The following is a 16439-nucleotide window of genomic DNA, read 5'->3' as shown; positions in this document are numbered from 1 at the left end:
ATATAATACACTATTTAGGCTACAGGCAATTAGAAGCCAAGCTAATTAAGTAGCACCATATGCTTCCAGACATTTTTCTACAGACCAGAATTAATGACAAACATTGACTTTCATAAAATCTCCTAAGAAAGTTTTTTTTCCTGTGTTGGGAGTTATTGCCTTGCTATTTATAGGATAATGAGAAAGGCACACAGTTTAATTTATTCTATTGCATCCACTGTCACTCCAAAGTGCAAAGTGCGTGTTTGTGTGTGTTTATCACCAACATTCAGCGCGAATCAATTATGTTTGTACCGCGCCTCTGAACTCATCCAGTCTCAAGGGTTGACTCCCCCACGTGATGAAACAGCAGCTACTGTACCTCTCAATGATGGAGTCGGAAGAGGCAAGGATAAATGGTCAAATGTAGGAGCAGCGCCAGTTTACTTGAAAACAGAGTCGACCACGGTTATTTCAAGGTAGATAACCGAACTAGCCAAACCTAATCGCTTTGTGATCCCACCTTGTGCACGGGACCGCAGCCTAGATCTAGTCGGGTACCTGGGGATGCGATGGGAGAGCGAGTACCGCAGAGATGATGCGTTTTGTACTGGATTGCTTGCGGACGCCAAGGCAACGGGCACCCTGCAGTGAGAGGTTGGTAACGATAATGGATTAGGAAATGCTTAGTTGACGAAAATTTCCTTGTAGGCCTACATACATTGACCCATCATCCATAATAGAGTGAGTTCGTGTTCATTTCTGACCCATCTATGCAATTTCAGTAATATCATTTCTGAAGGGATGCTTTTTTATGAATGGCCAGTAAGAGGCATTAAAGCAGCGAGTGTTTCACCTCTTCTCAATGTACAGTAGCTGGTCAATGCATGCAATATTCACGGACATACACCAGCAATAACATGTATTTTAGACAGACAGGCAGCAATTGGTTAATTTAAAATTGACTGGAATTAAGGAAATTCTAAAATGGAATTCTTGACCATCACGAAAATATTAATAGGATGCAAATTTATAGTAGGCTAATGAATAGCCTTTTAACTGCACATTGTATTATTTTTTGTAAACCTGCCATTTATGATGATCTTTTATATAAGCCTACTGTATACTACATTAAAGAAAAGTTGCAGTGTAGAATTTGCATTGGGCCAAATGTTTAAACTCTTTCATAGAACTGTATTGTATTGAACTGCACAATTGTTGAGAGTCATCAGGTGAGCCAAGAGTGTTGCATTAACACTGCAGTCCTATTTATATTACAGTCATTCTCAAACAAGGCTATTTTACTACAGCCCTCTGAGCCCTGAGATGTTCACCTGGTAGTTAGGCTTCAAATTGGAAAGTCACAGCACATAGGCATGGCCCATACTGCAGCTTGGAGAAAACAGTCATTGGCATAGAGAGACAGTGGGGTTAAGTGTAACACAGCACTGTGATATTAACTCTGCAATGACAGATACCTTCGGTGTCATGGAAATGGTTAAGGAACATCATGTCCTTGAGGAATGGCACATTCCCATTATTTCTTATGATTGTTAACCTTTCACGGTGCTAAATCAGGTATGGTAGGAGGAGAATTACGGTGTGAGAAGAGGAGGAAGAGATAGTTCATTCTCCTGTCAAGGATGGGCAAGCTTTTTATGTCTTCCCTGGAAATACGACTGCACCTCTCTTTCATGTCCTCTCCTTCTTCTCTCATCCCTCTCATCCCTCCCTCCCTCTCTGACTTTACACGCAACCCCTTTGCACATGCTCAGTTGGTATATTCTCACTCTCTCTCCCCTTCTCCCTCCCTCTTTTGCTTCTTGGTGACCACACACACGCACGCACGCACGCACGCACGCACGCACGCACGCACGCACACACACACACACACACACACACACACACACACACACACACACACACACACACACACACACACACACACACACACACACACACACACACACACACACACACACACACACACACGTGTTCACGGACAGCCTGCCTCTGGTTCCATATGCTATGTCTGTTTGACTGACATACTAAAGAGAATGGATGGAGTGGCGATGGAGGATGGGGAAGAGGGAAGGGGGAGGTGGAGATGGAGGAAAGGGAGGATGGTTAGGTGCAGCCCTCGTCAAACATTCCTGTCTTCTCTGCCGGTCCCCCAGGGACCAGGACTTTGTGGAACAGGACCAGGGTGTCATTCAGAAGACTGGAGAAATCAAAGTAAGGCTGCACGTTTCTTATATTGTCATCTGTGTGTGTGTGTATGTGTATGTGTATGTGTATGTGTATGTGTATGTGTATGTGTGTGTGTGTGTGTGTGTGCGTGCGTGCGTGCATTTTTGTGTTTGAATGTGTATGTGTGTGTGTGAAAGTGCATGTGCATTTGAATGTGTGTGTGTTCGTGTGCGTTTGAATGTGTGTCTGTGTGTGATGCGTGCGTGTGAAGGTGTGTGCGTGCGTGTGAAGGTGTGTGCATGAGTCTGTGCATGTGCACTCATGTTTCACTGCATAAGTTGTATGTGATATGTGCGAGCCTGATTATATTCTCCTGGACTGATCAAGACACCTCCCACTGGACACAGATATCAGTTCAACGTCTAATTTTGATTTACATTTGATTGAGTTGTCAACTAACGTGAATTCAATGTGAAATGAACAACAAATGTCACCATGTCATTGGATTTAGGTTAAAATAACAAAATGCCCTTATGTTGATGACACTTTGTAAATCCAGTTAGTTTCCCATGTTGATTCAACGTCATCACTTAGATTGTTTGGGTTGAAATGACGTGGAAACAACGTGGATTCAACAAGTTTTTGCCCAAATCTAAAGGGGTGAATGAGAATATGTACATATAAATATATGGATGAGTGATGGCCGAGCGACATAGGCAAGATGCAATAGATGGTATAAAATACTGTATATACATTTGATATGAGTAATGTAAGATATGTAAACATTATTAAAGTAGCATTATTTAAAGTGGCATTGTTTAAAGTGACTAGTGATCAATTTATTAAAGTGGCCAGTGATCGGGTCTCAATTTAGGCAGCAGCCTCTCTGAGTTAGTGATTGCTGTTAAGCAGTCTGATGGCCTTGAGATGTTTTTCAGTTTTTTAGTCTCTCGGTCCCAGCTTTGATGCACCTGTACTGACCTCGCCTTCTGGATGGTATCGGTGTGAACAGGCAGTGGCTCGGGTGGTTGTTGTCCTTGATGATCTTTTTGGCTTTCCTGTGACATCAGGTGCTGTAGGTGTCATGAAGGGCAGGTCGTTTGCCCTCGGTGATGTGTTGTGCAGTCCGCACCACCCTCTGGAGAGCCTTGCAGTGCAGTTGCTGTACCAGGCTGTGATACGGCCCGACAGGATGCTCTCGATTGTGCATCCGTAAAAGTTTTGTGTGACAAGCCAAATTTCTTCAGCCTCCTGAGGTTGAAGAGGCACTGTTGAGTCTTCTTCACCACACTGTCTGTGTGGGTGGACCATTTCAGTTTGTCTGTGATGTGTACGCCGAGGAACTTAAAACTTTTCACCTTCTGCACTGCTGTCCCTTCGATATGGAAAGGGGAGTGGTCCCTCTGCTGTTTCCTGAAGTCCACGATCATCTCCTTTGTTTTGTTGACGTTGAGTGAGAGGTTGTTTTCCTGACATCACACTCCGAGTGCCCTCACCTCCTCTCTGTAGGCCGTCTCGTCATTGTTGGTAATCAAGCCCGCTACTGTTGTATCGTCTGCAAACTTTATGATTGGGTTGGAGGCGTGCATGGCCACGCAGTCATGGGTGAACAGGGAGTACAGGAGGGGGCTGAGCACGCAGCCTTGTGTCCCCAGTGTTGAGGGTCAGCGAAGTGGAGATGCTGTTTCCTACCTTCACCACCTGGGGGCGGCCCGTCAGAAAGTCCAGGACCCAATTGCACAGGGCGGCGTTGAGACCCAGGGCCTCCAGCTTGATGATGAGCTTGGAGGGTAGTATGGTATTGATTGCTGAGCTGTAGTCAATGAACAGCATTCTTACATAGATATTCCTCTTGTCCGGATAGGATAGGGCAGTGTGCAATGTGATGGCGATTGCATCGTCTGTGGACCTGCTGGGGCGGTATGCAAACTGAAGTGGGTCAAGTGTGGCCAGTAAGGTGGAGGTGATATTATCCTTGACTAGTCTCTCAAAGCACTTCATGATGACAGAAGTGAGTGCTACGGGGCGGTAGACATTTAGTTCAGTTATCTTTGCCTTCTTGGGTACAGGAACAGTGGTGGCCATCTTGAAGCATGTGGGGACAGCAGACTTGGATAGGGAGAGATTGAATATGTCCGTAAACACACCAGCCAGCTGGTCTGCGCATGCTCTGGGGACGCGGCTGGAGATGCTACATTTTTTACTTACGTCGGCCACGGAGAAGGAGAGGGGGGGGTTCTTGTTAGTGGGTCACTGGTAGTCACTGGTACATCCTGCTTGAGGTTCTGCCAATAAAACGGTAGGAGCAATATGGCGTCATTGTCGAATTTGCCGAAGGGAGGGCTTTGTAAGCATCACGGAAGTTAGAGAAGCAGTGATCAAGTGTATTACCCCCGCGCGTAGTGTAATCATTATGCTGATACAATTTAGGTAATCTTGTCCTCAAATTTGCTTTGTTAAAATCCCCAGCTACAATAAATGCAGCCTCAGGATATATGGTTTCCAGTTTACATAGAGTCCAGTGAAGTTCTTGAGGGCCGTCTTGGTGTCTGCTTGAGGGGGAATGTACGCATCTGTGACGATAACTGTTGAGAATTCTCTTGGTAGGTAATATGGCCGGCATTTGATTGTAAGGAATTCTAGGTCGGGTGAATTCTAGTTCCTGTATGTTGTTATGATTACACCATGAGTCCTTTATCATGAAGCATACACCCCCGACCTTCCTCTCCCCAAAGAGGTGTTTATCTCTGTCGGCGCGATGCATGGAGAAGCCCGGTGGCTTCATATCCCGAGAGAGCCATGTTTCTGTGAAAGAGAATGTTACAATCTATGATATCTCTCTGGAAGGCAACTCTTGCTCAAATTTCATCTACCTTGTTGTCAAGAGACTAGACATTGGCGAGTAGTATACTCCGGAGCGGTGGACGATGTGCACATCTACGGAGCCTGACCAGGAGACCGCTCCGTCTGCCCCTTCTGCGGCACTGTTATTTTGGGTCGTCTTCTGGGATTAGATCCATTGTCTTGGGTGGTGGTCCAAACAGAGGATCCGCTTTGGGAAAGTCGTATTCCTGTAATGTTGGTAAGTTGATGTCGCTCTTATATCCAATAGTTCTTCCCGGCTGTATGTAATAAGACTTAAGATTTCCTGGGGTAACAATGTAAGAAAGAATACATAAAAAAAACAAAATACTGCATAGTTTCCTAAGGACTCGAAGTGAGCAACCATCTCTGTCGGCGCCATCTTTACCCCGGCCAAACCCTAACCCGGACGACACTGGGCCAATTATGTGCTGCCCTATGGGACTCCCAATCACGGCCTGTTGTAATACAGCCTGGAATCGAACCAGGGTCTATAGTGATGCCTCTAACATTGAGATGCAGTGCCTTAGACCGCTGCACAACTCGGGAGCCCTAAAACATGAGAATACAGTACTGTATGTAATATGTTTGTTAGCTCAGGGGCCTCTGTGTTGTTGTGTGATTCTGTGTATAAGGATTGAGGAAGGCGTGCCTGTCACGCCTTGACCTTAGATATCTCTGTTTTCTTTATATTTTTGTTTGGTCAGTGTGTGACTAGGGTGGGTACTCTAAGTTTTTGTATGTCTAGGGGTTTTGTATGTTTATGTTGGCCTGATATGGAGAGACAGCTGTTTATCGTTGTCTCTGATTGGGGATCATATTTTGGCAGCCCTTTTTCCCACTTTCCGGTGTGGGATTTGTCTACAGTGTGCACACTAGTAGCTTCACGTTTCGTTTGGTTGTTTGTTGTTTTGTTGCGTCTCAGTTCATAAAAAATATGTGGAACTCTATTCACGCTGCGCCTTGGTCTCATCATTACGACAATCGTGACAGAAGATCCCACCAAAAAAGGACCAAGCAGCGTGTTCAGGAGGAATGGACCTGGGAGGAGATCCTGGATGGAGCAGGACCCTAGACACAGGCTGGGGAGTATCGCCGTCCGAGGGAGGAAATTGAGGCAGCGAAAGTGGAACGGCGACGTTACGAGGAGTAGTACCAATGAGGCAAGCACGAGAGGCAGCCCCAAAATATTATTTGGGGGGGGGCACACGGGGAGATTGGCGGAGGTAGGGTTTAGACCTGAACCAATTCCTCGTCCTTACCATGGGGAGTGTGTGACTGGTCTTGCACTGTGTTATGCAGTGATGCGCGCATATGTCTCCAGTGCGCATTCATAGCTCGGTGCGCTCTATTCCAGCTCCCCGCATTTGCAGCGCTAGAGTGGGCATCCAGCCAGGACGGGTTATGCCGGCTCAGCGCTCCTGGTCTCCAGTACACCTCTTCGGACCGCCGGCTTTACGCGCTGTATCCCCAGTGCGTCGTCACAGCCCAGTGCTTCCTGTGCCAGCGCCCTGCACTTGCCGGGCTAAAGTGAGCATCCTGCCAGGACACGTTGTGCCAGCTCTATGCTCCAGACCTCCGGTGCATCTCTACGGCCCAGTATAGCCTGCGCCGGCCTTAAGTACTGTGTCTCCAGTGCGCCTCCACAGTCCAGTGCGTCCTGTGCCGCACTCACCCTGAGGTGCTTGTCATCAGCCCGGTGCCACCTGTACCGGTCCCATGCATCAGGTCTCCAGTGAGCATCCACAGTCCAGTTTGTTCTGTGCCTCTTCCCCAACCTCGCCCTGAGGTGCGTGTCATCAGCCTGGTGCCAGCTATACCGGTCCCACGCATCAGGTCTCCAGTGCGCATCCACAGTCCAGTACATCCTGTGCCTCTTCCCTGCACTCGCCCTGAGGTGCACGTCATCAGCCCGGTGCCACCTATACCGGTCCCACGCATCAGACCTCCAGTGCGCCTCCACAGTCCAGAGCTTCCGGCGACAGTTCCCAGTCCAGAGCTTCCGGCAACAGTTCCCAGTCCAGAGCTTCCGGCGACAGTTTCACAGTCCGGAACCTCCAAAGACGGTCCACAGTTCGGAACATCCAATGACGGTCCCCAGTCCGGAGCCTCCAGCGACAGTCCCCAGTCCGGAGCCTCCAACGACGGTCTCCAGTCCAGGGCCTCCAGCGACGAGCTGCAGTCCAGATCCTCCAGCGGTGGTTCCCAGTTCTGATCATTCCGGCGATGAACCACGGTCCGGTTCCTTCGACAACGATCCATGGTCCGGTTCCACAGAAGTGGAGGGATCAGTGTAGGGAGCGGGGACTGCGTCCAGAACCGGAGCCGTCACCGAGGGTAGATGCCCACCTGGACCCTCCCCTATAGGTTCAAGTTTGCGACTGGAAGTCCGCACCTGTGGGGGGGTGACTAGGGTGGGTACTCTGGGTTGTTGTATGTCTAGGGTTTTTTGTATGTCTAGGGGTTTTTGTATGTCTAGGGGTTTTGTATGTCTATGTTGGCCTGATATTGTATGGCCCTTTTTCCCACTTTCCGGTGTGGGATCTTGTCTACAAGTAGGTGCCTGTGTGCACACTTGTAACTTCAAGGTTTGTTTGGTTGTTGTTTTGTTGAGTTTCAGTTCATTAAAAATATGTAGAACTCTTCACGCTGCGCCTTGGTCTCACTCATACAACAATCGTGACAGTGCAGAGATTAAAGTGCAGGTATTTGTATTCCTTCGGGAAATCAGTAGCCTTTAATGAGCAGATTCCATTTTCCTTTACGCATTTCTTATTGCCAGTTTTTAGAGAAGGCTATCTCTGTATTTCAGAGCCAAATGCATACACAGTACTATCAGGCCATTAGAACAGAGATCATATCTACTGGTGTTCTTCAGCATCATAGGAAAGACCATTATGTTAACTACTATACACTTTGAATGCTTACAGTGCACCGCTGCCTGCTGGGATGACATTGTGATGTATGATATTTTATTTTTGTAACCCAGCAATAACCTGGTATGGAGCTCTATATCCCCCAGCAACAGCATATCTGTAATTTCCGAGAGGTGGCCCAGATATGATCTCACCAAAAACTGATTTCCTATCTCTCTAGTGGTATTATTAAAAAAGATTATTGTTGCAGATGTCCATGCTACTGTGCCCGTATTAAAAAAGGAGTGCTTATCTAGGATTAGGTCATTTCTGAATACAGTCCCTGATCCACTGGGTTTTCTCCTGTCAAATAGCTGCAATGTATTTGGTGTTTTTGGTATTTATTAGGATCCCCATTAGCTGTTGCAAAGCATCAGCTATTCTTCCTGGGGTCCATATGAAACATGACATAATAAATATTACGGAACATTATTCGTCAAGGACTGAAATACATACACTTAAAACGTCACACATAGCCTACATATCAGTACATGCACACAATATCTAGGAATAATACATAGTGCAGTGAAAATTACAATATATATAAATGACTACAGACCCGTAGCACTCACGTCTGTAGCCATGAAATTATTTGAAAGGCTGGTCATGGCTCACATCAACACCATTATCCCAGAAATCCTAGACCCACTACAACTTGCATACCGCACCAACAGATCCACAGATGATGTAATCTCTATTGCAGTCCACACTGCCCTTTCACACCTGGACAAAAGGACCACCTATGTGAGAATGCTATTCATTGACTACAGCTCAGCGTTCAACACCATAGTCCTGCCATCCAGGCGGTGTCAGAGGAAGGCCCTAAAAAATGTCAAAGACTCCAGCCACCCTAGTCATAGACTGTTCTTTCTGCTATCACATGGCAATCGATACCGGAGCACCAAGTCTAGGTCCAAGAGGCTCCTATAAAGTTTCTACCCCCAAGCCATAAGACTCCTGAACAGCTAATCAAATGGCTACCCAGACTATTTGCATTGCCTCCCCCTCCCCTGGTGCGCTGCTGCTACTCTCTGCTATTATCATCTATGCATAGTCACTTTAATAACTACATGTACATATTACCTCGACACCGGCGCCCCCACACATTGACGTTGACTCTGTACCGTACCCCCTATATATAGCCCCGCTATTGTTATTTACTGCTGCTCTTTAATTATTTGTTATTCTTATCTCTTACTTTTTTTGTATTTTCTTAAAACTGCATTGTTGGATAAGGGCTTGTAAGTAACTATTTCACTGTTGTATTGGTGCATGTGATAAATAAAATTGGATTTGAAAATGGCTATGTCTCTTCACAGTTCTCTTTGCGCAGTAAGGTGTTGTTTTATCTGTTTTTTTAAACTGGTTTTATTGCTACCTTGAGTTACCTGGGGTGGCAGAGTGAGCAGTAGACAGACCTCTTCCCATTTTAGCAACCATTGAGTCTTTATGTTTTGACCATGAAAGCTTGCTAACTAAGCTTACACCCAGCAGTTTAGTCTCTTCAACTTGCTCAGTAGCCACATTATTCAATAATAGATCTAAATGAGGTTTAGCATTGAGCGAGTGATTTGTCCCCAAAATAATGCTTTTAGTTTCTGAGATATTTAGCACCAGCCTATTGCTAGTTACCCATTCTAAAACTGACTGGAGCTCTATGTTAAGTGAATCCGTTTTTTTTTTACTGTTGCAGCCGACGTGTATACTGGTGAGTCATCAGTGTACATAGACACAGGCTTTATCCAAGGTCAGTGGAAGGTCATTTGTAAAACAGAAAACAATAACGGCCCTAGCCGGCTGCCCTGTGGTACACCACACACAACTGAATTAGCATGAGAGAGACTTCCATTAACAAAAACACTGTTCTATTAGATAGGTAACTCTCAATCCATAATAAGGCAGAGGATGCAAATCCATAACACCTATGTTTTTCAAAAATAGGTTATGATCAATGACATCAAAAGCTGCACTGAAGTCTAACAAAACAGCTCACACAATCTTCTTACTATCAATTTCTTTCAGCCAATCAGCAGTCAGCTGTGTCAGTGTTGAGTGCCCTTCCCTATAAGCATGCTGAAAGTCTGTTGTTAATTTGTTGTCTGTAAAATAACTTTGTATTTGTTCAAACACCATTTTTTTTCCAAAAGTCACAGTGCAGAATGAACTGCTTCTACATGCATACATAGTAGTAAATGCATGATAGATGCATCGTAGCATTGTGAAGGTTACTCAAGTTAATTAACTTACCCTCATCCAAGATAGCAACTGACATTAGGTACATTTCAGATTTGGTTGGCAAGATAGCAAGTTGGCCTTGAATTTTTTCTGTGTCAGCTTGCTATCTGGGATAATGTCCCAAAATTATTACAACTTGATCCCCCGTTGTTAACTCTTAGGGCCTTGAGCAGAAGGGCTGAAATCCATTCCAGACATTAGCCAACTGTCAGGATGAGCTGTGCATATTGTGCCTGAGTGAAGCAGCTCTCTAGTGGCATATACAGTACAGGTCTAAGTCACTACAGTGAGATTTTCTCTCAGCTCTACTTCTTTCAGTAGTTATAAATATACTACATAGCTCTTTAGTCTTTAGTCTGAAAATAGAACCCTCAAAGTGTGACACGCCAGAGGTTGTAGTGTTGATAGTGCCTGTGAATATAAAGTGATTTATCTGTGTTAGTACAGCACATTGTCATTCATAACACCTCTTATTCTAATGTATTGAGAAGCTCATTATCAGAATACTCATGCGTGTAGAGCCCTTGACATTTTTTAGGAAAGTCTGAAGTGCCTCTCTCTCTCTCTCTTTCTCGCACTACCCTCCTCTCCTTCCCACTGCCCTTGCCCTTTCTATTCCTGCTCACCTCCCTTTTCTTGGCAGTTTTCCCTCCCGCCGGTTTATTTTCTAGTCATTCCTCTTTTTAGAATGGAGATCACGTATGATACTGCTTTGTAAAATTAATGGAAAAGGATCGCCTCAAGTAAGCTTTATTTATGCAGTGAAAGGGACTTTGCATAGTTATCTGTCTCTAGCCTCTATTTCCTCAGCTTTTCAGTAACTTCTGATATCTTCTCTCTCTCTCTCTCTTTCTCCCCTCCCTCCTTTCTCTGTCTTTGCTGCCTCTACTCCATCTACCCATTTTCTCCTTCTTCTCTCTCTTTCTCTCTCTCCATTCCCTCTCTACATGTCCTTCCGTTCTTTCCATCCCTCCATTCTCTCACTACTTCAACTCTATCTGCCCCTGCTGTCCCGCCATCACTCTCTCCTACCCTTCATCCCTCCACTCCATCCATACTTTCATCCATCCCTCCCTCCACCTGCCTGTGTGTTCCACCGCACCAGGACCTGCAGGATGCAGTGCAGCAGGAAGTCATTGAGCTGCAGGAGCAGCGGGGCGACCGCCAGGAGCTGGAGGAGACCCTGGAGAAGCTGGAGCAGCACAGGGTGGAACTGGAGGAGCAACTCAAACTGACCAGGCTGGAGTGCGTCCAGGAGAGCCAGCAGGTCAGACACACACAGAGATGACAGCTGCTATGACTACTGTTACTGAATAAAACATAAGAAATATCAATTTTTATGCATGATGATCATTTCTATCAGTGAATGTTTTTTGCATGTTTTGTAATTTGTATTCAGTCATCTATGCTGTGATGGTGAGACACTGAACAATAAAGACATTTACCAACCATAGACAGACTTGGTTGGTTTGTGGTCAGTTCAGACCTCTTCTCCAATCTTCAAATGAATAAAGATTTGATTCATGCAAATTATTCTTGCTACCCTTCACGGCTCCGAAGTTAGGTCCCTCTGACTCTGCTGTCTACTCCTGCTCTCCTCCTTTGTCCCCTGTCCCTACTCTTCCCAATACAGATCCTGTCCTTGCAGGCGGAGGAGGTGGCCAGGGAGACAAAGGTGGAGGAGTATGAGCGGGAGCTGGCCAGGGCCAGGAGGAAACTCAAACAGCTGAAGATGGAGGTCAGAAAGGCCCAGGGGAAGGTGGAGGAGGCGGGTGAGCGCACCATTCCTCTGGAGGAGTCCATCAGCCAATCATACGAGGAGATTTTACAGGTGGGTATGTCTTTATATGTCCCACTCTGGTTATGAACTCAATTGTCCTTCAAAATGATTGCTATAGAAGCACAGCCTTCGGACAGGCTGGTCTTTCATGTATCCAGTCAATAATCCAGTCTTGCAGTTTTGAAAAGGGACAGTGGTCACATAAGACAGCATACATGCCCTGGGCTATAGTCACAAGGGAGAGCATTCAAGAGAGCATTCAAGGTTGAAAAGCCCATTAAGCGAATTGGACCAAGGCCTCAGATTTTTCCTGCCACTGTGTCTCCTGCTGTACTCCTCACATGGCAGCTGGAAGCCTGATAGCAGTAGCTAATAAGATAGTCTCGCTTGCCAGGCTTCTAGGGTTCTCCTAGAATGCCAAGATGCAGAGCGAATATGAGAATATGGTATCACAGGAGGCTGGTGAGGGGAGGATGGCCCATAATAAATAATGGAATGGAATGGTTTCAAACACATGGAAGCTATGTGTTTGATGTGTTTGATACCATTCCATTGATTCCGTACCAGCCATTACTATGAGCCCGTCCTCCCAACCGCCTGTGTAATCAGGCTATATGCATGTGATAGACTGGGGTTCAAGGTTTCCTGCGACTGTGTTACCCAGGTCTCCTGCGACTGTGTTAGCGCGCTGAGCAAAGCTTCAGGTCTCAGGCAAAGGTTCTCATTACAGGAGCAAGGTTCCAAACCACCCCACTTACACGACACTACTAATATAAAACGGTTCAGTCAGACCAGCAGGTGGTGGTGGTGATTCTGTGTCATTTCAGTCCCCTGCTGACAGGTGATTCATGTGTAGCCTTCATCATGCCTCCAGTGTATTGATCTGTGTTGTCATGGCAGCTGCACCATGCAGACAAGCTCCAAACCCCCTGTGGAACTGGAAGGTGAAGAGGCTGGTCACATTGATCCATTATGTGTGCCATTAATCCTCCATGTTGATTTTTGCTCCTTTTAATCATACTGCGACTTTAGAGAAAAGCCTTCAAGTTGTAAAAGCCTTCAAGTTGTAGTAGACCAATATTTAATATCAACTGGATTTATTTTGTTTGCTGATGATGTACCAGAGATCATCTTTAAACAGATAACTGTCTGGTTGGTTCAGAGATTTAAAAAGGTCTGTGTTATTGGATAGATAAGCATAGTGTCTTTCAACAGCTGTGTGTCTGGCACTTAGGGCCAACCACTTACTTACTTGGCCTTCCCCGAGCCAAGTGGAGCATAAGGCTTCCCTCCATCTCTTCCCGTTCCGGGCAAAGCTAACACATATATAGACTTCTCTGAGATGTATCATATGTATTCGACGAATAGTGGCTTTCGTTGATGTCTGCTGTGGATTAGGAGGAGCAGACGTTCAGTACACTGAGGAGTGAGCGGACGGGAGATGCAACACTGCCAGACCACCAGCAAGTGGAGTCAAACGACACATCTCCCAGCAGCCTCAGGACAGAGGACGGAACTCTGGATGTACCCGATGTACCAGCCAGGTCATGGGGCAGGAGCCAATCACTGCCTGTCTACGCTGAAATCCTGGTATGTGTCATACAATTGGGTTTAAATCACATGATGTCCATCATAACCATACAATTTGGGATAGCTTGAATTTTGGCTATTCTCTCTTCTCACAGGCAAACCTTGGGTGTGCAGCTCGCGCTAAGGACGGATTGTCTTATACACAAGAAGAGGAGGAGGAGGAGACACCTGTACCAAGCACACCAAAGGTATGGCTACCAACTCAGTAAAGTGTTGTAAACCAATAATCTATTGGAGAGACTGGCAAATTACTAAATTAATCTTTCACTGCACTGGGCTGTATCAGGGTCACACTGAGTGTTTCTTGGTAGTCTTAAACAAATCTACTTTGAAACAAAAGTATACACCTCACATACATGTTATGGGCTTTAAAAAGAAGACACCTGTACCATGTCAGATATAGAGTTGAAATGTATTACATTTTGAGTTTGCATCACAACATTACACTTTATATACATCACAGAGGACTGAACTATAACAACACTGTTTGACATAAAAACACCAGATTTAAAAAAATAATGTTTATTAATTATGAAATTATGAAAAATATGAATAACATTCCACCCATGAGGCCACTAAGTAATTTAACTGCAGGAAAGCACTACAGTGTATGCTGGATGTATGAGGAAAACTTCCTTCATCTGTGAGAAAGGTTTATCCTATACCTCTTTAGCAGATAGATAAGGGAGAAGAGGAAGAGAAAGTGGAGGAGGAAGAGAAAATTTCCCAGACACGATCCACCAGTAGCATAGCAGTCGAAGATCTAGACTTCTACCACCCCGACCCCTTCATTCACTGTGAATCTGAACGTGAGCATCTGTTCTCTCTTCCATATGCTTTGACGATGATCATGGTACAGCTAAAGATGATGTTGGTGATGATGATGATGATGATGATGATGATGATGATGATGATGATATTGGGGGTGGTGGTAGTGATTATGACAACAGTGATTATAATAATGAAGATGATGGTGGTGGTGATGATGATGGTTGTTGTAGTGATACTGAAGATGATGATGCTTGTGATGATAAATATGACGATGATGGTGATCATTTTTTATTTGCAGATGACCTTTTCAAAGATGACGACTTCTTTGCCAATACAGATAAATCTGGTGAGTGACGTTCATATATAAAACTTTGACAATATGATTGATTGATGATGATGATACGCTACAGCATTATCCAGGCCTCTAATTCTGTGTGACTGATCCTTTCTCCTAGATGATGACCCGTTCAAAGGCACGGACCCCTTCGCTGCAGACATTCTCTTTCCAGAGGGGACAGAGGAGCCATATCCATCCTCTGACCCTTTCCCAGACACCCCTGCCTGCCTGGAACCTGGATTTAACGAGGACACAGACAACAGCCTCTCCTGCCCTGAAAACAAAGCCTCTACCGGCACACAGTGCTTTGAGTCCGAGTTCCCCGACGAGGATGAATCCAGTGACATAGAAATAAGTTACAGCAGGGAGGATCTGGACACTGTTCACACGAACGCTGTTGAACTCTCCTTCGTTGAGCCCAAAACCTTGATCTTGACCGAACGCTTGGGTTTCAAGCCCATCTACACAGCTCAAACCTGTTCTTTGGACACTGAATTAGATGATGCAGATGAACCCGGCTTAGCTTTGGGACGCCAACCCTTCAGTGAATCATCCCGGGCCAACACCTGGGCTGCCGGGCCCAATTTATCCACCGAATCGGACCCTAATGGATACGAGTTTAATATCAACGCAGTATCCCCACCTTCCGACATAGAAGAGATTGACATCACTCTTGGATCTATACAGGTTGGCTTTGACGTTGTGTGTGACTCTGTGGAACTCAGCTACCCTGTTGGGATTCAGGCCTGTGACTCAGAACCTGCCGGGACTGGTGGATGCGACCTTCCTGAACCCAGCCCTCCTGTGCCCATCCGCCCGGTCCGTCCACCTAGACGCCTCAAAGGGGGAGCGTCAGCTGTGCTTGTAGAAGAGCCTGACAATCCCAAAGCTGAACGCTGTGATCCAGGTTCTTCCAACCGCTCAGCTGATTCAGAGCTGGACAGTGCTATCGGGATGGACCCTCTTATCAGCTCAGCTGAACACAACAGTAAATTCAGCTTCAGCAACAACAGTCTCGAGCTGAACTATGAACCCAGTAGTCAAACTTCGTACAACTATGGATTCAAACTCAGCCCTGAACACCACAGCGAAGAGATTCTCGATCCTTTTGGCACTGAACTCAGCGATGAAGAGGCCGACAACCAAGCCTCATTTGATCCATATGAATTTGAGCCTACCGCTCAACCTGAGACCCAAGACAAGTTCGACCCTTACGAGTTTGGACAAAAGCCTCATGCCACCAACCAAGACACATTTGACCCCTATGGTTTCAAACTCGTAAGTTTTGAGACTGACAACCAAGCTATTGTCGACTTACACAGCGGCGATGGTACCAACCTTAAAGACAACAATAACAGAACCAAACGGGACCCCTTTAGCTTTGATTTCAGTAACGCAGCATCAATGGACCACTATAGTTCAGACCCCAGTAATACTGCAACAATGGACCTCCTAGGTCTGGAACTCAGCAGAGCCAACAGTGTTGCTGAGTCAGACTGTAACAATCCTACAGTGTCTGACCCATTAGGAACAGTACAAATCATGGCAACTGGAAGCAACCTGTTAGACCTGGACCTTGTGTTTGGAAGCAGTAGTTATGGAAACCCTGAGGTTGCCCCTGAGCTCGACCCCTGTGAGCCTAGACAGGGAAACCCTGCTGGTCCAGACAACTTTGCGTTCAGAGCGAGAGACACCGCCCACTCCGAGTCTGTAGACACTGTTTCTGACTGGATGACTGTTAAGGTCAGTGGCCCTGTTGTTTGATACTCTGGGGACGTGT

The 16439-nt window shown here is 45.9% G+C and overlaps 1 protein-coding gene across 2 annotated transcripts in view; it reads left to right on the top strand.

Moving 5' to 3' along the window:
* Positions 1-43: 43 nt before the first annotated feature.
* Positions 44-16439, top strand: part of LOC135558585 (uncharacterized) — a 22285-nt gene continuing 5889 nt past the window's right edge. The window contains exons 1-9 of one of the 2 annotated variants that reach the window (XM_064992497.1): positions 44-636; positions 2157-2214; positions 11287-11448; positions 11815-12012; positions 13360-13551; positions 13647-13739; positions 14228-14360; positions 14621-14668; positions 14778-16402. In XM_064992497.1, coding sequence (XP_064848569.1) covers positions 575-636; positions 2157-2214; positions 11287-11448; positions 11815-12012; positions 13360-13551; positions 13647-13739; positions 14228-14360; positions 14621-14668; positions 14778-16402 — 2571 coding nt within the window. In that variant the 5' untranslated portion in view covers positions 44-574. Of the gene's footprint in view, positions 637-2156; positions 2215-11286; positions 11449-11814; positions 12013-13359; positions 13552-13646; positions 13740-14224; positions 14361-14620; positions 14669-14777; positions 16403-16439 lie in introns of both variants that reach the window. The other variant, XM_064992496.1, reaches the window with a different exon arrangement.

The sequence above is a fragment of the Oncorhynchus masou genome, chromosome 17 (assembly GCF_036934945.1).
Source record: "Oncorhynchus masou masou isolate Uvic2021 chromosome 17, UVic_Omas_1.1, whole genome shotgun sequence".
Lineage (NCBI taxonomy): Eukaryota > Metazoa > Chordata > Actinopteri > Salmoniformes > Salmonidae > Oncorhynchus > Oncorhynchus masou.
Note: the sequence above shows the minus strand (reverse complement) of the source record. Positions and strands in the feature narration are given on the sequence as shown.